This window comes from Pelmatolapia mariae, linkage group LG3_W (genome assembly GCF_036321145.2).
Source record: "Pelmatolapia mariae isolate MD_Pm_ZW linkage group LG3_W, Pm_UMD_F_2, whole genome shotgun sequence".
Taxonomy (NCBI): domain Eukaryota; kingdom Metazoa; phylum Chordata; class Actinopteri; order Cichliformes; family Cichlidae; genus Pelmatolapia; species Pelmatolapia mariae.
Genome location: NC_086229.1, coordinates 29,588,491 through 29,605,446, shown reverse-complemented (window position 1 = coordinate 29,605,446; position 16,956 = coordinate 29,588,491). Strand labels below are relative to the sequence as shown.

The 16,956-nt window shown below is 40.3% G+C and overlaps 1 protein-coding gene across 1 annotated transcript; it reads right to left on the bottom strand.

The window, feature by feature from the left end:
• Positions 1–551: 551 nt before the first annotated feature.
• Positions 552–10,807, bottom strand: LOC134621775 (protein NLRC3-like). Its single transcript, XM_063467969.1, has 10 exons — positions 10,719–10,807; positions 7,570–7,677; positions 6,268–6,414; positions 5,329–5,389; positions 4,976–5,177; positions 2,938–4,741; positions 2,678–2,851; positions 1,624–1,797; positions 1,422–1,468; positions 552–1,093 (listed from the first exon to the last, which is right to left on the bottom strand). Exons 1-10 carry the CDS (start codon positions 10,805–10,807, stop codon positions 552–554), a joined length of 3,348 nt encoding a protein of 1,115 aa, XP_063324039.1.
• Between the last annotated feature and the right edge of the window lie 6,149 nt (positions 10,808–16,956).

Below are 16,956 nucleotides of genomic sequence, written 5' to 3'. Positions count from 1 at the left end.
GAAAGCTTAAAAAGTTTCAGGGCTGTGAACAAAATAATGCTGTAAACCTATGTAGATATTACATTAAACACATGTTTTACTTTACACATTGATTTGTTGTGAACAACAGAAATGTTACTAGAGGGAGACTTTTGTTGAAGCACACTTATTACTGATCACAGCTTGCTGTCTTTAACAGTCTCAATATTTTTCTTTCCTGTCTGTGGATTTCTCAAAACATCTGTTCATCACCATTATTAACAGCCTGGTATGATAAGTAGTTTTGTTTGGAATTGCACATGGCTCGTGTGCCATTGTTTCATAGAACAGCATCATCAAGTGATAGTAAATTAGCCAGCAGAATGGTCTTTGATGAAAAATGCCCTTTTTTAAATTTTAATAAAAGTAAGACTGAAGGCAAGGTCATTGTGTTCAGGCCCAGTGGTATATGTGCTGTCCCTCTATTGACTCTGGGCCCCCTGGAGTCACATTTTGAAACTAACACTGATTAATCTTGGTGTCAAACTGGGATGTTTATTGGTGAGCCTGATTTTAAAAACTTAGATTTTCAGTCAGCAGTCTGATTCTGTCACTGAACAAAGAGTGACTGAACCATCCCAGACTGTAAACCCAGGATAGAGAAGTTGAGTAAATGTGATGGAGAAGGTGTGGAGGTGGATCAGAGTGTCGGAAGAGACTCTGTAGAAGGACAGAGTCCCAGCAGGACAGTCCACATACACAGCTACTCTGTTAGAGATAGAGGAGGAGGAGATGGATGTTTCTTTATCATTGTGCCAGACAGAGTAACCGTCGTCAGAGCAGGTCAAACTCCAGGACTGATCATTCCCTCCAAACCTGGAAGCCCTGCTGTAGCCTTTCCTTGGGATCCCTCTGTGAGTCACTGCTATGTTAACATTTCCTTCCCACTCAACTTCCCAGTAACAACGACCAGCCAGGCCATTTTTACACAGCACTTGGCAAAACATATCAAATCTTTCTGGGTGATCAGGATAAGGCTGCTGCTGCTGCTTCAGTACTTTCATCCTCCTGTTGTTGTTAAACAGTTTTAGATTTTTGTGTGTGGTGTTCAGGTCCAATGTTAGCTCACAAGCAACTGGTGGAGGAAAGAGAAGAAAATGAAGAAACTGTTTATTGTTTTGTGTTACTGGTGACTTTAGCATACATTGATCTATGAGCAGAGTAGCTAATTAAAGGTTTCCCGAAAACATAGGAAGATGTTAATTGATACCTTAATTATAGATCAGATCCACTGTCAAACCTATTAATTAAACCTTATTCTATTAAACTTCTGTTTTCTTGACAGTAAATAAAATCAGTTGCACAAGTCAAAAATTCTGACTATCATTTATTTTCCAGAATACCCAGAAGATCTAATTCAAAAACTTTGAGAAAATACTGGCGATATAGCATCTGTCACTTACATTTCCTTAGACCAAGAGTTACCTTCCACTCTCCACCACTGTCCACCCTACAGGATGAAACACAAATGTTTATTTATTATGAATGAAACAGACTTATCTGGCCCCGTTGTTTTTATGCATTATAATTTTTATAATAATTTTATGATCATGATTACAATTTCAAGGGATTTTCTGGTTAATGGTAAAATAGAGGGGGATATACCTGAGAATATCAAGCCTCCAATATGGATCCTCCAATCCTGCAAGCAGCAAATTCACTCCTGAGTCCTGCAGGCTGTTATTACGCAGGTCAAGCTCTCTCAAATAGGAGGGGTTTGAGCTCAGTGCTGATGCTAGAGAAGCACAACCTTCCTCTGTGATTAGACAACCTGATAGCCTGCGCACGCACACACACACACACACACATGCACAAAGTTGTTCGATACAGTAAAGGGGTTTAGCTGTTGTTCAGACAAACATTTAGTTTATCAGACAACAGAGCACAGAGAGGTCACAACAGGCTGGCTAGTTACCAGTCATTTAAGCTGGCAACAACAGCAGGCATTCAAATAACCATTAATTACAACAAGAAGAGACAGACATTTTTAATACACCTATGTGAGGCCTTTAAATAGGCCATGATTTCAGAAACTATTCCACTCAAAATGTCTGTGAAGGTTCTCAGTCATCCAGGTCATCGTAGTCAAAGGAGTTTGCAAAGAAAAGCATCTGGACTTCTTTAAGTTGCTTGAAGACGTTTCACCTCTCATCCAAGAAGCTTCTTCACTTCGTCTTCAAGCAACTTAAAGAAGTCCAGACACTTTTCTTTGCAAACTCCTTTGACTATTCCACTCAAACATTTCTACTGTCAGCAAAAGAAAATTCAAACTGAGGCTACAACTGGCATGCAATTGGCCTTCAATTTATGGCTACTGTCCATCTTCTAACTGGTATTTATAGTAGAATAACAACACCCCATGCAACAAAGCACACCATCTAATCTCATGTTGCAATAACAATGAACAATGACTTCAGTGGGCTCCAGTCAGAAGACTCCAGTAGAAAACCTTTGAAATTCTGGAAATTCATACAGCATTAATATGTACGCTACAAATTTGCAGCAAACATAATGCAGCGTCTTGGTGAAGAAAAGATTGTCACGTCAAACTCGCGCTAGTGACCTCAAAAGAGGCTCTGGTGTCAAAAAACGTTAAGCTGCACTAATAGTTCCTTTTTTCTTTTTTTTTTCTTTTTTTTTTTTTTTTGAAAAATCTGACCTGAGAGATTCCAGCCTGCAGTGTGGACTCTTTACTCCAGCAGCCAACAGCTTCACCCCAGAGTCCTTTAGGTTGTTGTTACTCAGATCCAGTTCTCTCAGCCTAGATGACTGAGAGCTGAGAACTGAGGACAGAGCTTCACAACTGTTCTCTGTCAAATTACAATCACACAGCCTGCAAGACAATCCATTACTTTCATTATCCATTTACTAGTAAATGAAGGAGTTATTTTCTAAATATAAAATTATGCATTGACTCACAGAGCTTTGTTTGTGGCTTTGACCACTGGAAGCAGCTTCAGAAGAGCCTCCTCTGATGCAGAGTATTTCTTCAGGTCAAACACATCCAGATCTTTTTCTGATGACAGTAAGATGAAGACCAGAGCTGACCACTGAGCAGGAGACAGTTTATCTGTGGAGAGACGTCCTAAAACCAAAGAGTTTTGGATGTCCTTCATTAAAGAACGATCATTCAGTTCAATCAGACAGTGGAACAGATTGATGCTTTTCTCTGTAGACAGATTTCCTCCGATCTTCTTGGTGATAAATTCAACAGTTTTATGTCTGGTTGATGGGTTACTTCCTGTCTGTGTCAGAAGGCCTTGTAGGAGAGTCTGATTGGCCTGCAGTGAAAGACCCAGGAGGAACCGGAGAAACAAGTCCAGGTGTCCATTTGGACTCTCCAAGGCCTTAATCACAGCACTCTGGTAAAGATGTTTCAGCTTAGGTATGTCTTTAAATACACTGATATTGTTTAAATTTGCTTGTTGTTCTTCCAGCAGATTCAGTCCAGAGTTGATGAAGGTCAGATGGACATGAAGAGCAGCCAGAAACTCCTGAACACTCAGATGGATGAAGCAGTACACCTTGTCCTGGTACAGTCCTCTCTCCTCTTTAAAGATCTGTGTGAACACTCCTGAGTACACTGAGGCTGCTCTGATATCGATGCCACACTCTGTCAGGTCTGATTCATAAAAGATCAGGTTTCCTTTCTGCAGCTGATCAAAAGCCAATTTTCCAAGAGACTCAATCATCATCCTGCTTTTCTTAATCCAGATTGGATCTCTTTCACGTTTTCCATCATATTTGACAATTGCCATTTTGGTTTGAACTACCAGGAAGTGGATGTACATCTCAGTCAGGGTCTTGGGCAGCTGTCCTCTCTCTCTGGTTTTCAGCACATCCTCCAGAACTGTAGCAGTGATCCAGCAGAAGACTGGGATGTGGCACATGATGTGGAGGCTTCGTGAAGTCTTGATGTGGGAGATGATCCTGCTGGCCTGCTCCTCATCTCTGAATCTCTTCCTGAAGTACTCCTCCTTCTGTGGGTCAGTGAACCCTCTGGCCTCTGTCACCATGCCAACACAGTCAGAAGGGAGTTGATTGGCTGCTGCAGGTCGTGTGGTTATCCAGACGCGAGCAGAGGGAAGCAGTCTCCCTGTGATGAGGTTTATCAGCAGCACATCCACTGAGGTGGACTTTCTAGGGTCAGTTAGGATTGTAGTTTTGTGGAAGTCCAGAGGAAGCCGACACTCATCCAGACCATCAAAGATGAACACAACCTGGAAGTCTTCAAAGCTGCAGATTCCTGCTTCTTTGGTTTCAGTAAAGAAGTGATGAACAAGTTCCACCAAGCTGAACTTTTCCTCTTTCAGCACATTCAGCTCTCTGAAAGTGAATGGAAATATGAACTGGATGTCCTGGTTGGCTTTGTCTTCAGCCCAGTCCAGGGTGTATTTCTGTGTTAAGACTGTTTTCCCAATGCCAGCCACTCCCTTTGTCAGCACTGTTCTGATTGGTTCATCTCTTCCAGATGAGGCTTTAAAGATGTCTTCTTGTCTGATTGGTGTTTCTGGTCTGTGTGGTTTCCTATTTGCTGTTTCAATCTGTCTGACCTCATGTTCATCATTGACCTCTGCAGTCCCTCCCTCTGTGATGTAGAGCTCTGTGTAGATCTGATTCAGAAGGGTTGGGTTTCCTGCTTTAGCGATCCCCTCAAACACACACTGGAACTTCTTCTTTAACTTGGATTTTAGTTTACGTTTGCCAACTTCAGCATGAGTTCCTGCATGAAGAGCAATGATGTATGCATATATTTATATGTGTATATTTACAATGTAAATATTTAATTTAATAAACCCAAACAGACACCTGTCTGCTTCATTCCCATGTGATAGCAATCTTGATATCCAAATATTTGTGAGGGAAAGAATTTGAGTTTTTTTTTTCTTTCATTTATAAAATCTTATTGTAAATATAGACAGACTTTATGGCTACACAATAAAACAAAAAGTCTTACTGCTTTGAAGACGGTGAGCCAGCTCCTCCTCATTCATTCTCCTCAGAAAGTGAAGTGTGATCTTCAGAAATGCCTCCCTGCTGCTTCTCTTCTCTTTATCCTCATACATCACTGTCTCATCATCATCCAGCCTCTGATTCAGAAACCTCTGGAACTCCTTTAGCTCATTTTTCATAAATGTGACAATTTTTTTCTCAAGGAGCTGGAATAGAGAGATATAAACTTTATGTTGAACATGAACTACCACTACCACTGAACTATGAATCTACCACTGTGCCACACTTTTAGTGCTATGACTGTTTACTGTATGATTCTTGATTTAGTGTAGCAGTTGTGTGTTTCTTTTTACACACCATAAACACGGAGTCCAGGTGATTTTTGTGCTCAGATTGATCTGATGTGTCCTGGTTAATTCTGCAAATGAAAGATGTACAGAGAAGTAATTCTGTTGTCATGAATTCTCGTAATGATCATTTCTTTATAAATCATTAGTTCAATAGTAAGTTTTTTTTGTTAGTTTTTTAAAACTATTTTTAAACATTTAAAGAAATACACATTTCAACAAAAAACAAAACTCCGTGAGGCATTAAAAAAATCATCAATCGTCCAGTTAAGTAAATACCAAAAGGTTGATTCTGTTCATCTGGACGTAGCGTTTTCAGTGGGAGAAACATTTTGTCACTCATCCAAGTGACTTCTTCAGTCTCAGCTGAAGTTTCAGTAGAGTGAGCTCTACGAAAGCCAGATTGGAATTTATCTTGAACAGCTTAAGCTGCTTAGCCACAACCTTTTCTAAAATCTTAGCATTGAATGGTAATTTTGAGAGGAGGAGTTTAAGAGCTGACACATAGATATAGACAAACAGGCACACACACAGACACAAACATGTACATTTCTATGTGCTTCCATGTTTGATGATGCATGATTATTTGAATATGTGTGCATGAGGGTGGGAGTACACATGCTCACACTCCCCAATGAACTCTATACTCCCGGTGTTCTGGGAATCCATCTTACCTAAAAAAAGATCCTACCCAATGTTTCGGCGCAGACGCAGCGCATGCACACAACAAAAATCCAAATTAACTTCTTTTTCTCTCACCCAGGTTATGGTTCTTACGGTTATGGTTATGGTTGGATGGTAGGGTTAGGTTTAGTCACAAGTCACCAGCAAATTATAATACGGGTAGGAATATTGTTAGAGCAGGATGGTTTCTCACAACACTGGGTCCAGGCACCAGCACCCTTGAAGGGGCAATCTGCCCCCAGACCCAGGAGATGGTTCACTTTACTCTTGGGTGGAGATGAGCAGACTGCCCCTGGACAGTCCCAGATGGCCAGCTCCTCCTCCCAGCTCCCGCCCCAGACGATTAACAGAGAACATGGTTGTGAAGACCCCAAACCTTACTCCACCCACTGATATGTGGCGTTGATGCATGCTGTTTAAGGTGCATTTAAAACAGGGGAGGGGCATGGTGCCAACAACCCTCTGCCAGGGGTAGTTGGCACCATGACATTGTTTACGTGATTATCAATCCAGGTCTACTTTTTTAAATAGTTTGCCGTTATCTTTAGCCAAGTCGGAGATACAACTTTCAGCCTTTGTCAGACTCGTTTGGATTGCAGCTTCAGAGTTCTGGAGTTCTGTTGTGTTGGATTTAATCAGCGTGACATCAGCTGCAACACCGTACAGTATCACCCTGATCTTCGCAATCTCAGCAAACAGGCCACTTTTCATCTATTTTCCAACCTTCTTGGCTATCAAGACTAGCGGGCTTAGCTTCTCCGAAAGCAACAGTTGACAGGAGCAACTGCACACTTCGTTCTTTTTGACTGGGTGCCATTTTTGTCCCAGATTTATTTAAAATCTTTCCAGTTTGGTTAGATCCTCACCAGGGTTGAGTGGTATAGTAGTAAGAGTTGTTTCAAAGTTTAATTGTCATTATATTATCGACGAGGGTTCAGAGCCATTTCCGGCATCTTGCCATATAACTTCTCAATAGTACAATATTATAACCCCTTTAAATGTTTACCTGTGATAAGCTGGGTCGTGTCCACAATAAGTAGGTTGATGCACAGAGTGGTCACTCTTCAAAGTTGTAAAGCTGGCTTTGGGAGAGTTCTCTGCCTGTGGATAAATCCTTGTAGAAACAAAAGAGTGTTTCATTTGAAACCTATCTCCGTAACATTTTCTATGACAAGATAAAACCAAAATTATGAGTTAAACAAAGCTCAAAATCTTAGTAGAATTTTACTTTCCAGTATTAACATTATTCATTTTGATGTAGCCAAACTTTCATATTAGGATTTTAGACCAAAGAGTAGATACAAAAAAAGGTGCTACAGTCTGCCTTAGCAAAATGGTCTGATGTAAATAAGTGAGAATAATTAACAGACCTAGAAGAAAACAGCACCATTGGACTCACAATATTCATTCTCTTAAAGTTACACTTTAAATTAAAAACGTGAAGCTGTAATCCTAGGGATTGTTGTGAGGTGTATTGTCAGTGAGACTGTTGTAATGCAATTGTACAGTAACAGTAAGTGTATTCATTTGGTAAATGAATGCATTTGCCTGAGTCTTATAATCTTACCAATCTGCTTTTAAATGGTGTCCAGCGTAAGTAGGTTCATACATTGACTCATCACTCTCCATGGGAACAGAGCTCAGTCCAACAGAGTCTGGTCTCTGCTGCTGGATCCTAACAGCATGGAACATGATCATTACTAACAGCATCATCTCACCTCATTTAAACTCAACTTTGCTCATTTTATCAGTTTTTTAGTAAGGGTAACATCCACATGCACAACAGTGCCATTTTTAAGAAATTGATTTCATTGAGTACTTTTATCTTACCTTTGATCTGCCTTTAAATGTTCAACATTAAAATAAATGGGTTCATTTAGGGATCGGTCACTCTTGATGGATAAACAGTTTGTGTCAGACGATCCTGGTCTCTGATGATTCCTGATAGAACTGCCCAATAATTGAATAATTAACACTGTTGAATTCAAAGTTTTTGACATATGAAAAGGACAAAAACCATATAGTGAGACTTCTTTGGGATATTTTAGTATAATCAATGGATACTCTCTACAAGACTAAACTAAATAGAGTCATAATAAATGTATTAAAGTTCCGGATCAAAACTATTTCTAATATAAATGTTGGAAGGCAAAAAATAACTTTCTGAGCTTTATTTTGTTTTATCAAAAATCTTTTCTTTTATATTGAAATAAATATTTTGCCTATGTCGTGAATCTGTCCTTCTGTTGGTTAGAATTTCAAATTCTTGTTTATTTTTTTAGTCGTAATTTTTGCTTTTTGTTGGGTAATTAAATTATTCACTTCAATGTAATAATTAAAATGTTCTTAATGTTAATAAAAACGACAGACATACCTCCTATATTGACACTGAGGTTAATAAACCTCAAGAATGTTTTTCCCAGTGTTGTGTTCACTAAATAAAGTCATAATGACACTAAAGCTGTAACTATTTGAAAACCTTACCTCTTCACAGACTTTGACTGCTCTGCATACTTTTGTTCAAACATCATTTGTAGCTTCTTAAGCTTCAAAGCTGTTAAAATAATAAAGAAAATAACATCATTCACCAAAGAGGCCATCTATGTACACTGTGAGCGACCATCTTTGAACAGAGGCAGTGGTTTATGACACCAACTGTCGGCCATCTATAATCCAGTTTTGAGTTCCCTCCCCAGACGCCTTAATGCCCACTCACATCCTGGGCCATCTGACCTCAGGAAATCACATGATAGGGTGGGGCCAGGTTTCACAATGAGCTCACCCGAAACCCTGGCTGATTAGGTCCCACACCCGCTTTCACACCTTGGCTCATGTGATTAGAGGATCACCAGGGGGTCCTTTGTCCCTCTTTGTGGGGAAACTCCCACTGGGTTTAAATCTGGGACTCTCGGCCATTTGACCTTAGAACTGAAGAAGCTTCTCGAATGAGAGGTGAAACGTCTTCAAGAAACTTAAAGAAGTCCAGACGCTTTTCTTTCCAAGCTCCTTTGACATTTTTGTGAAGTGTTTTATTTATATTGCATGTTTTATTGAATATATTAACTTGTCCCGGAGAGACTCCGCCCACTTCTAATCACAAATCAGGTACACCTGGGAGGGCACAGAGGTGAATAAGAGGGCCTGGCAGACGATAGAGAAGAGGCCTGAGAGCGCGACAGAGATGGCGCAGTGAATGGGGTCAGGCGGCGGCTGCTGCAAACCCGCAGACTGGCTAGTGTAGGTTGGTGGGCGGTGATTTACAGAGTGCTCAGTGACACATAAGAGGCTCGGGGAGGCTTGAGAGACCGAGGCAGGAAGATACAACGCCAGCGACGTGGAGCGAGCGGTCCGACTGCTGCAGCAACAAGAGGCCACATTACGTGTCTGCGGGGAATTAGAGGCGGCGAGGCGGGCCGGTGCCGATTGGCTGTTACAAAGAAGCGGCGGGCAGAGTTAAGAGCTCTTCCCATCCAGGTTAAGTCTTTTGACTTGTCCCCTTTAATGAATGATTGCTGCCTAAAAGAGTAGTGACTGCCGCTGCCTTTCTTTAAATTCTTAGTGACTTTTATACCGTGGCGGACGCCACTGGACTTTTAATGTTGTGTTTTATTGATTCTTATTGTGTTGCCCCCTGGCCAGGGCTGCTTTAATTCATTTTATATTTTTAACTGTTTAAATATAATAACTTATATGTTAACCTTACAGTTTTTAATTCGTGTGCTTCCCCTTGGCTGCTCCACTGCTCCGTCCGTTTTGAGGAGGGTTTCCCTCTCTTTAATAACATTTGTGCTAAAAATCACCTTCGCTCCGTTACAACTGTCCGAGCCGGGGCTCGAACCAGCGACTTTCTGATTACAAGACAAACTACCATCTCTTGAGCCACGATCGCCCCGGTCTAAGAAGGTTAGAAAGAAAAAAGCGTTTGGACTTCTTTAAGTTGCTTGAAGACGTTTCACCTCTCATCCGAGAAGCTTCTTCAGTTCTAGAGGCAAACGGTGGAGAGTCCCAGATTTAAGCCCTAAAAAAAGTCCTACTAAGGCTACGAATACCTGGATGACTGAAAGCCTTCAAAGACACATTTTTATTTTTATTTTTTTTTTTTTTTTTTGGAAATGCTGCATTAATGTAGCTTAAATATAAACTGCACTCTTTTTTAAATTTTGTGTGAAGGTAGCTTACTAATATGGAACTGTCAGCTGACCTGCAATTCCCCTCTCCCCCTTCAAAACAAGAAATATAGGCCTTTGAAGTGTTTAATATAAAGATTACCAAAGATGTCACCATAACAACTTGAACTGTTAAATACGTGAAGGAAGAAGCCAGAGCTTAAAGAATCTTCTCGGCCTTTCTTTTCTATGTGTTTAATAGCCTCAAGTTGCTCTCTGCAGGATTTGGGGCTTGTTGTTGGACTCATATGTTATTTACATACAGCATTTGGGAACAAATAAGAAGCTGATTGTTAGTTTTCTGAAGAATTCGTGTCTGTATATAGAAAATGGATATATAGAAAACACAACATCAGTCAAAAGACACTCCACAAAAAAGAAGGAAAATATTTCTGCAACATTTTATTTTTAATCTGGCCTGAAGTTAACACGGCATTCCACTGTAAAGAGCACCTGTCAAATATGGTGCTGCTGTAATTAGGCTGCTTAGTGTGAGTGCTGAGCTGTGACATGGAGAAGAGTCATGGACAGTTAAAGATGGTCATCTCACCTCTGAGCTTTGGTCTGGCTCTCATGTTCCCCACACAGAGCGGTTTTAGAGGGAGGGACTCCCTCCTCTCTGTCCTCACACTGATCCATAGCAGAGCCCACACCTTCACACAGATACAGCAACACACTCAGTCAACACAACAAGAGTGTTACTAATGCCATCTTTATTAGAATAGATAAAGAAAATTCTCTTTGTACGAGAAAGACAATTTTAATATCATTGCACCCTGAATCTTTTTTTTGCAATTCCCTCAATGAACGAATGTTTTCTTGAATCTCATCAAATGAAATAACAGCAAGTATGTTTTTAACAGTTTAGAGACTGATGAAGAGAAATGACTCACCAGGTGAATTCAGCTCCACATTCAGTCACACCGTCGTTTTACCTTCACCTCCACGATACGCTGCTCATTCCCCTTCTGAGGAATCTTCACAGTGAAACATGAGAAGCAAAGTTGAACTACCCCACCCACAGGACACAAAGGTGACTTTGTCATGCCATGTAAAGTTAAATACCTGAATTAATGAATTTTCTTTTATGGCTAAATAATAGAAAATGTAACCACATTAAACCAACACAAAGACAGGCAGGTAAAACTACAGGACAGTACTGTAAACCAAAACACAGCATAATGGGGCTTATTTCCCTCGTAACGAATAATGAGAATCAGCTGACCTCCTGCAGCACAAAGGTCATGATCATGGTGCTCTTATTGTGTTATGTTTAATGTAATTGCTCTCTGTGCTTTTTGATTATGTTATTAGCACAAAGTTGAATTATTTTATGGTTTAGTAAAAAGATTATTGATCTCTGAACATTGAACGCTGAGACTGAAGGACTGAAAGAATGAGAAACGTGAGACTGAAGTTTCTTTGCAGATTAAATATTTCAATTAAAATTAGACTTTCTTCAGCAAACATCCTTATTCAGTATCACATGAATGATGATGATTAACACACTGAAAGACTGTGCAAAGACCTCTTACTGTAAAATGTTTATGATCTTTTATAAGCTGTAAATCCCAAAATAATGAATCTGTTCCTGGATCCTCCTCAGGAAACGGGTTCAAAACATGCTTCACTAAAAACAAAAAGTTCACTGCCAGGGAAGATGTGTTGAAATTGAATCAGCTGGATTTTTTTTGTTTTTAAACAACCACTTAAAGCAGGAACAAGAAAGAATCCATTGTCACAAGAGTCATGTGATCAAATCACACTGAATTTACCTGTTGAAGATGGACTGAAAACCTGGGCTGTTTCAGCTAACAGTTTTTGCTGTTATTTATTCATCCTCATGTTCTGGGGAAACAAAGTAGTTTTCATTTTATTAGGCGTTTTAAATTGTTAATCTTGAAAGCACAAATGCAATCATGCAAATTCACACAGACACAAAACCCAGCTAAACACAGGCCAGTATTGCTATTTGTCGTCTTTTTACAAAGCCAGTATCAGCCCATACTTATGTTTTGATGAAAATATTGACACCCCAAACTCACGCACGTGTAAAACAGTTGTAGGGTCACCACCTCCACGTCAAAGTACTGAGCAGGCTGGATCATAAAAGGTCTCCGGTACCTCCACAGGTACAGAGGTTTACATCTTGTAAAAACGTTACTAAAATGTGACATAAACAGGAGTCTAACTGCAGTGGAAGCAAAGTAGAATTTTTAAATCCAAGAACTCTGAAGCCCAAAGAAACATCTGAGGAAGTGCTGCAGAATTAGATGAGCAATAAGACAAAAAAGAATTAATTCACAAACTAAACCACTAAAGAGACCAAAAAGAGAACATCTGTAATGGTTTAATTATTTGACAACTCCTCATTTGGTTTTTGTAATGTTCAAAAACAATTTTAGAGATTCCACCTGAACATAATAAGACTCAACAAAATAACACAATATATTTCTACTAGCTCAACTATTATGAGAGCTGTTTAATAGCAACACCCATTCACACTAAAATGACTTAAGATTAGGTTTACCTTTGGATGGTGGAAATAAGAGAAAGTGAACTTATTCATCCAGCTATGAGACTGACCAGAGAGGATAAGCATGTAACTCACACACTTCAAAGTTTTTAAGTGTGTTAGCTCTTCAATTCCAGGCGCTGTCTCAAGGAAGTGTGATAACTGAGCTGCACTAACAGTCACATGATGACCCTTGAACTCATTAAAGTCATTAAACATCAACTCTAAAAGTCTTTATGTGTCAGATTATAACTCTGACCAGAGCTTGTGCTCTGAGAGTCAGCACACATTTCCTTTCCAGTAAAAGAGACTCAGTTTGATTCTAGGAGGAAACACAAACCCAGCCTCATTGGGTCACTCCAGTGTACCAGCTGTTCTCCTTTATCCCACTGGTCATCCTGCTGAAGGCACGTGGTCAACTTAAGTGAAGTTGTAAAAAAGTTATAGGGAAAACAATTTCCATCAGACTTTCCAACAGGGTGGTTTATGATAACGATGCATCAAACCTGTTTCCTCAGCTAAACTCCTATTGTGTTCACTGGAGCATTTGTATTTTAATATTTTGTCTTTTTTTTATTTACAGAAGGAAGTCACTAAAGTAATGTGCTAGTAACTAGTAATGTGCAGCAAATGTTTAGCTCTGTTTATAAAAAGTCATACTCCCCATCAGCTTTAACATAATAACCACACAAATAATATTATGAATATTACAATTAAATAAATTCAATTCAATTTTATTTATATAGCTCCAAATGACAACAACATTTGCCTCAAGGTGCTTTATATTGTACGGTAGACCCTACAATAATAAATACAGAGAAAAACCCAACAATCATATGATCCCCTATGAGCAAGCACTTTGGCAACAGTGGGAAGGAAAAACTCCCTTTTAACAGGAAGAAACCTCCGGCTGAACCAGGCTCAGGGAGGGGCGGCCATCTGCTGTGACCGGTTGGGATGAAAGAAGAAAAAGAGGATAAAGAAGAGGAAGAGAGACAGAGGTTAATAACAGATATGATTCAATGCAGAGAGGTCTATTAACACATAGTGAGTGAGAAAGGTGACTGAAGAAGAAACACCCAGTTTCTTCCAAAAGCTTAATTGGTCGGCCAGCTCTCCTTACCCTGAACCCCTCAGAGAATCTGTTATTATTAAGATGAAGATGAGAAACTCTGGATGAGCTGAAGGTCACACTCAAACCAACCTGAGCCTCAGTGACTCCTCAGCAGGAGCTGATCTCCTCCATGCTACGCTGCACTGATGCAGTAACTCATGGTGCTGGAGCCCAAGTACTGAGAGTGTAAATGAACAGAGTTTCAGAAGGTGAACGTTTCTGAATGTAAACAATGTTTTTATTGATCCAACGATGTACAATTCATTCTTCACACTTCCTGGCTGCCTCAGCATTAATGATGCTGAATGATCCAAACTACATTCTTGACATCAGGTTCATGTTATGTCCACAAAGAAGTCCAGTGGAAGAGATTAAAACACAGAAGCTACAAGTTTATTGTTTAATGTGAAGTTGAAGCAGACGGTAAAGTGGAGCAGCACACACAGTCATCATGTCTTTGAATAAATCCTCACAGTGAGGTAACTCCAATCATCTTATTTCTAATAACGCATTGTTGTGGAAATCTGATACACTGATCTACACAAACAGGTTTTGTGTTTGCAGAGGGTCAAACAACCAAACATCACAACAGCAACAATCACAGAGTCATTTATAGAAACATGTCATCCTTCCAGGTCAGCTTTACACAGAGGAGGACTGATGTTAAAGTTTTCATTTCACCTCACAGTTCAACACTTTGATACTAAAATAAATAATTATACAAATACATGCAGTAAGTTTGTTCGACTGAACCATTACAACAGATTCAGATTACAGTTCATGTCACACTTATAGGAACAACACACTCAGACCAGAGGCCTCAGCACACAGATATAAACAAGTACATGCATGAGCATAATATTCCTCTCTGCTGTTTATTAAAAGCTGATCTTCTCTGAAACTCTGATGGTTCCTGACAGTCAGCAGCTTCGACCTTTGACCTACAAGAAGTTTTCATAATTTTAAATAGATCAGATCAGAGTGTGTTTGAGGTTCTGTATAATCAGCCTGCAGCAGTAATGTCTGTTACAGGATTACTTTAGGATCATTTATGTTAGTATTATGTTGGGTCAGCTGCTTCTAATAAATGAATCCAGCTCAGGGTTCACTGATGTGTTTGTTTTAGTTCGGATCGACATGAGGAGGCTGAAGGAGGTCCTCAGGATGGAGACTCAGGTGGAGCTCAGGGTTTATCAGAGGAGAGCTGCAGTGGTGGACACGCTGTTGTCATGGAGATGTGTCTTTAGTAGTCTTCGGGGGCTGCAGACATTTTTAAATGTGTTTTGTAACAAAAACACACACATACAAACAGCACTTGGTGACCCATAGTGTCTTCTACTTATGCTCCATCTTATTGTGTTACACATGCACTCGAGTTTATTTACATCATACTTTTAGGAAGGATTTGTAATACTGTAATATTCACATCATGTCCGTCACCTCCACACTGAACAATTCACACCAACTTTAACAACAGATGAAAAACAAGAGGAACAGAGAGGAGGAGGGAGGAAGAGGGCATGACTCAGAGGAAGCTTGATCATTGGTGGATTCCTCTGGTTGCTTGTTTCTTCTCCTGAGGAGCAGACAAACAGATTGAGTCTCAGCTCAGAGTCCTGATCAACTTATTTCTACATCAGACACTTGAACATATCATGTGACTCTGAACATGTTTTTTTCTAAAATATTGTAAATATTGATCATCAGGACCACAGGAACCAATCAGTGACAGTGATCAGAGCTGCCAGGCTTCATGAACATGGCAGAGCTGTGCAGTGATTCTGTCCTAGTGGTAAAAGTGTGTTACTGCGACTTGGAGCTCATTACATGACATAAGTGAGACAAACTGCATTTTCCCCAAACAAACAACAGGAAACAGTTTTTAGAGAAAGATGTGAAAACACTAGGAATCAGAATTTGATCCAGTTGTGTTTGTAAAGCAGCGATCATTGGCGCAACAACAGGAGCCAGTTTATCAGAACTTTGTCTGAAGGAACCAGGAGAAGAATCTGTGTGATGCAGCTTTGACACTTATGAAACAGCATTGCCACTGGCTTTGCTGGTTCACAGTAACATCATGTAAAATCTAATGGTGGAGAATGAAGGTCCACTGTCCTGGCAGGTTATCGTCTAAATAAGGTGGTCGGAGATGATGTATTTGTGGGGTCAGGGCGTGGCCAATAACCAGACACGGGGCTGCTGATCTTTTTACATATGGAAGTCATAGGAGCCAAACTCCTGCAAACTGCACAGGACTCTGAGTGGATTTATGATGTGTTTACTGACCTGTGTCAGATGTGTCCCCCATCTTCAACCTTAATGTCAGACTTTCTATCTGAGGAGAGAACAGAGCACATCAGGATCACACTGAAAGACAGATAACAGTGATTTCATTCTCACTTACTTTGGACAAACAGCTGTTACACTCACCTCTGACACTGAGAGTCACTGATTTCTGTAGCAGCTTGTATCCATACTTGTTGTAGACGGTGCAGGTGTAGACTCCACTGTCAGTGAGGTGGAGGTCTTTCAAGGTCAGACTGAGGTCTTTAGTAGTCACAGGATCTTCATTCATCTCTGTGCGGCTACTGTAAACCTGCTCCTGGTCGTCTTCATCTGAGAGGTTGTTTCCACTCTCATACACATGGACCATCTTTTCTTCAGGGTGAGTGAGTCTCCACTCTGCTTTGATGTCACGTGGAAGGTCACCTGTGATTTTAAAAGGCAGCAGGACAGACCTCTCTCCCTCCATCACCTCCACCATCTCTGTCTGGTATCCTGAGAGGAGAACAGACAGACAGACCATCATCATCCATCATCTCCTTTGCTGTGTAACCAGCAGCTATTTACTCCTGTTGTAAGTTATTGTACACACACAGCTGTTACACTCACCTCTGACACTGAGTGTCACTACTTTCTGTAGCAGGATGCTGCCATCCTTGTTGTAGACGGTGCAGGTGTAGCCACCACGGTCACTAAGTTGGAGGCCTTTCAGGGTCAGACTGAGGTCTTTATTTTTCAGAGGCTCTTCATTCATCTCTGTGCGGCCTTTATAATCCTCGTCCATTAAGAGAGACTGGTTTTGGCTATTCTGATACACATGGACGATGATATTTTGATGTTTCCACTCTACTTTGATGTCCTCAAGGAGGTGTTCTG